General features: G+C 34.9%; 1 protein-coding gene across 1 annotated transcript; it reads right to left on the bottom strand.

Annotated features, from left to right (window-relative positions):
• Window positions 1-2109: 2109 nt before the first annotated feature.
• Window positions 2110-7741, bottom strand: LOC130012881 (IgA FC receptor-like). Its single transcript, XM_056100945.1, has 4 exons — window positions 6299-7741; window positions 4486-4689; window positions 3621-4106; window positions 2110-3476 (listed from the first exon to the last, which is right to left on the bottom strand). The coding sequence occupies exons 1-4, from the start codon at window positions 6990-6992 to the stop codon at window positions 2110-2112; spliced, it is 2751 nt and encodes a 916-aa protein (XP_055956920.1). The 5' UTR covers window positions 6993-7741.
• Between the last annotated feature and the right edge of the window lie 390 nt (window positions 7742-8131).

Raw genomic sequence — 8131 nt, 5'->3', positions numbered from 1 at the left:
TCTAGCAACTAAGGTAGAGCTAAGAATCCTTAAGCAGTGGACACATTAGCCGAATCATTCGGCCGAATCGTTCGGCCGAACCAATCGGCGCCGAATTTTATTCGGCCGAATGGGTGGACACACTAGCCGAATGCTTCGCCCGATTCCACCTGTCGATTGCATCACCTTTCACGTCACATGATTAAACATGGCGGCGTCTATGTCTTCAATCTATCTCGTGACTTCTCGATATGAGTGGTGATTGGCTAATGAATTCTATATTCGGCCCAATGCTTCGGCGAAGCGGACACACCAGGCGAATATAATTCGGCCGAATATATCAAACATGTTTGATTCGGGCGAATCATTCGGCCGAATGACAGTGGACACACTAGGCGAATTTCGACGCCGATTGATTCGGCCGAACGATTCGGCCGAATCATTCGGCTAGTGTGTCCACCGCTTAACGACTTGAAGTTAATGCTTATGGGACAAAGATTTCAATTATGTTTGCTAACTACTTTGAGAGTTATTTTCCTTGATTTCTCAGAAAAACAAATCCTAAATTTTTAATTGATGTCGATGTTCCCCAGGAAAGCTATATTAATGACGATTTCTGATAATTACTTCCATGGTTATTACCCTTGTTTACTTTTAAAAATTGTGGTTATTCTAGTGGCTAAAATTACCATGATCTGATTGACATGTATTTTACATTTGTTGTTGATGTTAGTGCTAGGAAGAAACTTGTCAACTTATAACAATATCCGATAATTACATAATCACTTATTAGTGTCTAGCAAATCCTGTAGATCAATAAAAGAAAAACTCTGAAAGTAATTATCAGATATTGAAAATCTACAGGATTCCTGCTTCTAATGAACTTACACATTATATAATTTTCTACGTGAACTGCGCCTCAAGAGCATCCATGTCCACAAGCTCAAGACTTCTTTCAAGTTCTTTCTTTCGTTCATAAACAAAAACGCATATAGATCAATTATATGATCACATTAGCTTCTAACGCATCCCCAACGGATATAATGCGTAAAGCAACTGTGGGAAATCTTTGAAAAGCAATCAACCTCTTCAGAAGATAAACAATGTTTATAATTTTCAAGTCAACCGGATGATAACAGTAGAGCAGGGGTTCCCACAACTTATTCTGAACTATCAGCAGTGATCCGGCGGGCGCCGTCGCGGGGGTATGAGGACCCTCCCCCAGAATGTTTTCAAAAATTGATTTACCCGAAACGAGTTTTACGAGCATTTCAGAAGAAGAAACTTACTCGTCGAATTCACAAACAGGTATTGAAACTCAAAATAAGTCGCGAGCCCATGGCAATTTAGCGACCGTGGTGAAAGTATCAGTGACCCCATTTGGTTTCGTAACCCTACAAATGGGAACCCCGGCCCTAGAGGTTGATATTTGGTTGTTATTTATAGAAAACAATATTTTTTGGTATTCGGTTAAGATATCCGAAAGGGATTGGGAAAATCGACTTAACCTATGTTGTAAAACCACTCTCCCTAAGAGTGTCTATAACAGTGGTGTGTATAGAGGGGGCGACGTCCCAGAGCATCCATTTAAGGGGGTATACGGTGCCATAAATGTATAAACACTTTATATATTGCGATTATATATTGCAAACTTCATCTTTCTTGAGCTGCGATACATTTGACCTAACCGATACATTTGACCTAAACGCTAATCAATCAGCGATTTGATCGGGCAGGGTCAGCATTGATTTCTTTCTCTTTATTGTGGGGAGGGGGCGGGGCTTGGAATTGAACAGTACATTGATGATGGTTAGACGGGCGCTATGGTATGTACCTAGTTGTATGGTTGAAAAATAATCTATTAATGAGATTGATGTATAAGCTACTCGTAAGTATCCCCCGTTATTTTAAATTATCTATAGAAATATATCCCTGATTGACTGACCATAAAAACTATGAAAAATATTAACACAAATATAATATCTATAATTTATTTATAGAACAACAATTTTTTTTATGAAATAAATACATGTATTTACAAATTTGTTTTATGTACATTTAGAGTCAATACTCTATTCAGTCTCTTTCTACAGCTTCCTCAGTACCTTCTGTATCTTTATCTTTAAAAAATTAATGTTTCTCATTTCTTTTCCCGTGCCCCCACCCCCCTCCTTCCCTCGGTTTATTTCTCAATCTGCTTGTTTTTTTAGCACAGCCACAAGTACACAATTTTCTAAGCCGTTTTCCCACTCTGATAAAAAATTTACGGAAATTGCTTTTATTTTTCTCTTTTTTGCCTTCTACAGATTTTGCTCCATAATTCTTCCCCTCCTCTAATTCCATTACTATTTCCGATTCTTCTATATCTCCCTTATCCATTCCCCTATCTTCCTTTTCTTTGGTTTGTGTTTTTATTTCCATCACATCGATTTCTTCTCTAAGTGCATTTATTTGTGTGTCTTGATTTTCCGTTTCTCTGTTGTTTTCTTCTTTACATTCTGTTTCTTCATCTTTTGCTTCTTTATATTCTGTTTCTACATCTTTTGCTTCTTTATACTCTGTCTCAACATCTTTTGTTTCTTTATAGCCTGTTTCTACATCTTGTGCTTCTTTATATTCTGTTTCTGCATCTTTTACTTCTTTATATTCTGTCTCTACATCTTGTACTTCTGTATACTCTGTATCTACATCTTTTACGTCTTTATACTCTGTCTCTACATCTTTTGCTTCTTTATACTCTGTTTCTACATCTTGTACTTCTTTATACTCTGTCTCTACATCTTTTACGTCTTTATACTCTGTCTCTACATCCTTTGCTTCTTTATACTCTGTTTCTACATCTTGTACGTCTTTATACTCTGGTTCTACATCTTTTACTTCTTTATACTCTGTTTCTACATCTTTTATTTCTTTAAATTCAGTTTCTACATCTTTTACTTCTTTATACTCTGTGTATATATTTTTTACTTCTTTATATTCTGTCTCTACATCTTTTACCTCTTTAAATTCGGCTTCTACATCATGTACTTCTTTATATTCTGTCTCTACATCTTTTACCTCTTTAAATTCGGCTTCTACATCATGTACTTCTTTATATTCTGTCTCTACATCTTTTACCTCTTTAAATTCGGCTTCTACATCATGTACTTCTTTATATTCTGTTTCTACATCTTTTACTTCTTTATATTCTGCCTCTACATATTGTACTTCTTTATATTCTGTCTCTACATCTTGTACTTCTTTATACTCTGTTTCTATGTATTTTACTTCTTTATACTCTGTTTCTATGTATTTTACTTCTTTACATTCTGTTTCAATATATATTACTTCTTTATATTCTGTATCTACATCTTTATACTTTGTTTCTATGTATTTTACTTCTTTATATTCTATTTCTATATATTTTACTTCTTTGTACACTGTTTCTATGTATTTTACTTCTTTATATTCTGTTTCTATGTATTTTACTTCTTTGTACACGGTTTCTATGTATTTTACTTCTTTATATTCTGTTTCTATATCTATTACTTCTTTATATTCTGTTTCTATGTATTTTACTTCTGTATTTTCTGTTTCTATGTATTTTACTTCTGTATTTTCTGTTTCTATGTAGTTTACTTCTGTATTTTCTGTGTCTATACATTTTACTTCTGTAATTTCTGTGTCTATATATTTTACTTCTGTATTTTCTGTGTCTACACATTTTACTTCGGTATTTTCTGTGTCTATATATTTTGCTTCTGTATTTTCTGTGTCTATACATTTAACTTCTGTATTTTCTGTATCTATATATTTTACTTCTGTATTTTCTGTGTCTATACATTTGACTTCTGTATTTTCTGTTTCTATATACTTGACTTCTGTATTTTCTGTGTCTATATATTTTACTTCTGTATTTTCTGTGTCTATATATTTAACTTCTGTACATTCTGTTTCTATATTTTTTTCTCCTTTATACTCTGGTGCAGGTACATTCTTCGTTTTCGGATGCGGTCCAAACATATTTGTACGAACTGTGTCAGTGTGTATCTTTATTCTGACCTCTGGTCTTACCAACAAATAGGGTTTGATATTCTCTGGTGGCGAAGTGCTGTTTCTATACAGGTTCATCAGAACATATGGGTTGACTGAAAAATTAGAATAAAGATATGTAGATCAAAACAGGTGGTTAAAAATTAAATTCTGTTCCATCATATTTTTTATGTTTTAACATGGAATTCGAACTGTCATGGGATCTTTTACGTGCAATCCAATGTGTACAAGGGTATCTCGGTTTTCCTCCCATCCGAACGGCTATACGTTGTTCCTTACCGGGTTATCGTGTACCATATATGTAAACAATTTCCGCATCACTATCACCTGTTAACAGGCCGTTGGAACACAACCCCGTGTCTCTGTTCGGTTATGGGCTGAGTCGTCTAATGTGGAAAGCTGTGGGGTTGGGGATATAAGAAGCATACCCGCCCTGGCCGTACATGATACCCATATCTACGTGTGGTTACTTACTTTTCTTTTGATTTTTTGTTGATTTGCAGCCGCCTGGAATGACACCTAATAATACAAATTTTCTGTTTTTCTGATTTTGTGCATTTTTCTTGTGTATTTCAAATATCTTGCCATGTTTCAGGCAAAATGCTCTCCCTTCTTTTTTGAAGTATCCTGGCTCCAATCCATTCTCGAGGTCTTCGGGACATGTTGCTATTTCAACGTCTGAAATAATAATAAAACCATGACATGTAATTATTTTAAATAAAAATAAACAATAACAGCATGTCAGTCTCCATATGATCGAGATAATGTGTCGACGAGACGTGAAACCCGATTTCATTTATTTAGACATGGAAGTGCGTTTTAATCTATTTATTATATACGTGTGACGGTTTCAATGTCAAGCCAAAATTTGTGTGAAAATAATATAGATAGCCTAGCCATCTGGTATTTTTGTCCCCCGCCTTTCGAAGAAAGCAGGGGACTATTAAAATGGGTTCGTCCGTCTGTCTGTCCGTCACACTTTTTGGGACACAATAACTCTCTTCCTAATTGAGCTAGAATGTTCAAACTTGGTGTATGTGTTTATTAGGTCAATGCCTTGATGGAGTTCGAAGATGAGCATTTTCCGCTTAGGGTAAGCAGAGATAAGCAATTTGATTGGTTGATGCTTTGGGACACGATAACTCTCTTCCTAATTGGGCTAGAATGTTCAAACTTGGTGTATGTGTTGATTAGGTCAATGCCTTGATGGAGTTCGAAGATGAGCATTTTCCGCTTAGGGTAAGCAGAGATAAGCAATTTGATTGGTTGATGCTTTGGGACACGATAACTTTTAATTGAGCTAGAATGTTCAAACTTGGTGTATGTGTTTATTAGGTCAATGCCTTGATGGAGTTCGAAGATGAGCATTTTCCGCTTAGGCTAAGCAGAGATAAGCAATTTGATTGGTTGATACTTTGGGGCACGATAACTCTCTTCCTAATTGAGCTAGAATGTTCAAACTTGGTGTATGTGTTGATTAGGTCAATGCCTTGATGGAGTTCGAAGATGAGCATTTTCCGCTTAGGGTAAGCAGAGATAAGCAATTTGATTGGTTGATGCTTTGGGACACGATAACTTTAGTTCTAATTAAGTGAGATTGATGAAACTTGGTGTATAGTTTCATTACAGTAATACCTTGACTAAGTTTGATAATGAGCATTTTCTGCTCAGGGTAAGCAGCAATTTGATTGGTTGATACTTTGGGGCACGATAACTCTCTTCCTAATTGAGCTAGAATGTTCAAACTTGGTGTATGTGTTGATTAGGTCAATGCCTTGATGGAGTTCGAAGATGAGCATTTTCCGCTTAGGGTAAGCAGAGATAAGCAATTTGATTGGTTGATGCTTTGGGACACGATAACTTTAGTTCTAATTAAGTGAGATTGATGAAACTTGGTGTATAGTTTCATTACAGTAATACCTTGACTAAGTTTGATAATGAGCATTTTCTGCTCAGGGTAAGCAGAGCGATACGCAATTTGATTGGTCGAGACTTTGGAAAACAATAACTCTCCTACTTTGATTGTTAGACTATAAGTAAAGATATACTGTTTGATTGTTCAATACTTTGTAAAAGATAATTTGTGATAAATTTATATGTGTCCTCTAATTATTTTCCTATTTCGGCGGGGGACATCAGCCTCACTGTTGGCTTGTTAGTTATTACATTGGCGAATTTCAGAAGGGCAGCGATATCAATTGAGATTTTTTTGTAAGGTCAATAGCTTCTCATTCAAAAACATTGAACAAATAGTTAAGGTGAGAAGAAGTAATGCATTTTTTCTTACCCTCTTTATCTTCAGTTTTTATTTCTTCAGTTTTTATATCTTCTGCAGTTTTTATATCTTCGCTTTTTATATCTTTTTCTTTCGTTGTTATATCATCTGGTTCTGTTTTTATATCTTCTGCAGTTTTTATATCCTTTGTTTCTGCTTCTAAATCTTCAGTTTTTATATCTTCTTTTTTCATATCTTCTGCTTTTATATCTTCAGTTTTTATATCTTCGGTTTTTATATCTTCTGCTGTTTTATCTTCTGCAGTTCTTATATCTTCTGCAGTTTTTATATCTTCTGTAGTTTTTACATCTTCAGTTTCTGTTTTTATATCTTTAGTTTTTATATCTTCGGTTTTTATGTCCCCTGTTTCTTTTTCTAAATCTCCAGTTTTGATGTCTTCTGTTTCTGTTTTTATATTTTTAGATTTTTTATCTTCTTCAGTTGTTGCATCGTCTGTTTTTATATCTTCTTCAATTGTTTTATCTTTTGTTTTTATATCTTCTGTTTTTATATCATCGGTTTCTGTTTTTATTTCTTCTGCAGATTTCATATCTTCTGTTTCGTCATCTTTTGATTCAATATCTGCTGTGTTTATAACTTCTATTTCTGTATCTTCTCTATCTCGACCTTCTATTTCTCTGTCTTCGCTTTCTTTACTTTCTGTTGGCGATTTCCCCATAGACAAAGGCATTACTCCGAACTTCATTATAACTGCAAACGAAAGCCAAGTTTACATATTAAAATTTCTCATTAAAAAAAAAACCGAAGTCGCAGATATTCATTGGCATTTATCGATCATTTTTTTTTTTTTTTTTTCTTCTTTTTTTGTCACGTCTTAACCCGACACTCCCCTACCCTTTCGACTGGAGAAAAATGAAAGTGTCCTTTAATTGTGCAAAGCCGGGGATGGCGAGGAATGTTTAAGACTACGGTACGTGTAAGAAAGGCTACTGAAAGTGTCAAAAATATTATACACCTTGGCCGGATGCCCCAATGGGGTGAGGACCCAATGTTTTCAGCCTGCCAAGTCTGTAGGTAAATCTATCCCTGATTGTTCTCTCTTTCTGTATAGAGAGATATTAAAATGGGGTTTAACGTCCATTCGACACAATGTTATTGTATGTTTCAATTTTGTTTGGATAATTTGCTGTTTAGCGTAGTGCTATTTAGCAGTTAGGGGAAACAGGAGGACCCGGAGAGGTGGGACAGGCGACCCTACTCCTTGTCACGTACAAACAGGGAATTGACAGACCTTATGGTTTCACGCGCACGCGTTAAACCACTGGATCACCAATTTGGTAAATCCAGTGGCACATTTTGAAGTGAAAGTGTAAAGTTATTCCATTTCATATTTCCTTACTTTATGTGTTTCGTGTTTTTGAATGCCATATTTTCGCGTTAGATTTGAAAACACAAATAAAAGACGAAGAAAAGAAGGCGCGATTATCCACACATTCTGCATTGAAATAAATGTCGTATTATCGCTTTTGAAATAGCTAAAACATCAAGAAATTAATCTTTGGTCAATGAACAATTAGCGCCATGACAACGACCGACATTCATTTTCTTTGCATTATTAACTTTCTTTTACTGTATAATAAACGAGACAGATTTATAGAAAAATTAAAAATAGTTTACATTACTTACTTGAAGTCAAAACTCTGTATTTAAAATATTTTCAATGTTTTTTTCCGCTAAAATAAACCTGTGTAAGTGATAATATCGTTATAATAATTATCGATTATGCTTGCTCCATATTACAAGACAATAAATTGTGACGTCACACTAATTGTGACGTCACAATGAATATAACGCTATCGAATGTCGATTTTCATTGGCCATTAT

This window comes from Patella vulgata, chromosome 5 (assembly GCF_932274485.2).
Source record: "Patella vulgata chromosome 5, xgPatVulg1.2, whole genome shotgun sequence".
Taxonomy (NCBI): domain Eukaryota; kingdom Metazoa; phylum Mollusca; class Gastropoda; family Patellidae; genus Patella; species Patella vulgata.
Note: the sequence above shows the minus strand (reverse complement) of the source record. Positions and strands in the feature narration are given on the sequence as shown.

Coding starts and splice junctions, on each gene's coding strand:
- LOC130012881 (XM_056100945.1), bottom strand. CDS start 6,992: ATGAAGTTCGGAGTAATGCCTTTGTCTATGGGGAAATCGCCAACAGAA. Junction 4,690..6,298: donor AAAAACTGAAGATAAAGAGG/GTAAGAAAAAAT, acceptor TTATTATTTCAG/ACGTTGAAATAGCAACATGT. Junction 4,107..4,485: donor AACAAAAAATCAAAAGAAAA/GTAAGTAACCAC, acceptor CTAATTTTTCAG/TCAACCCATATGTTCTGATG.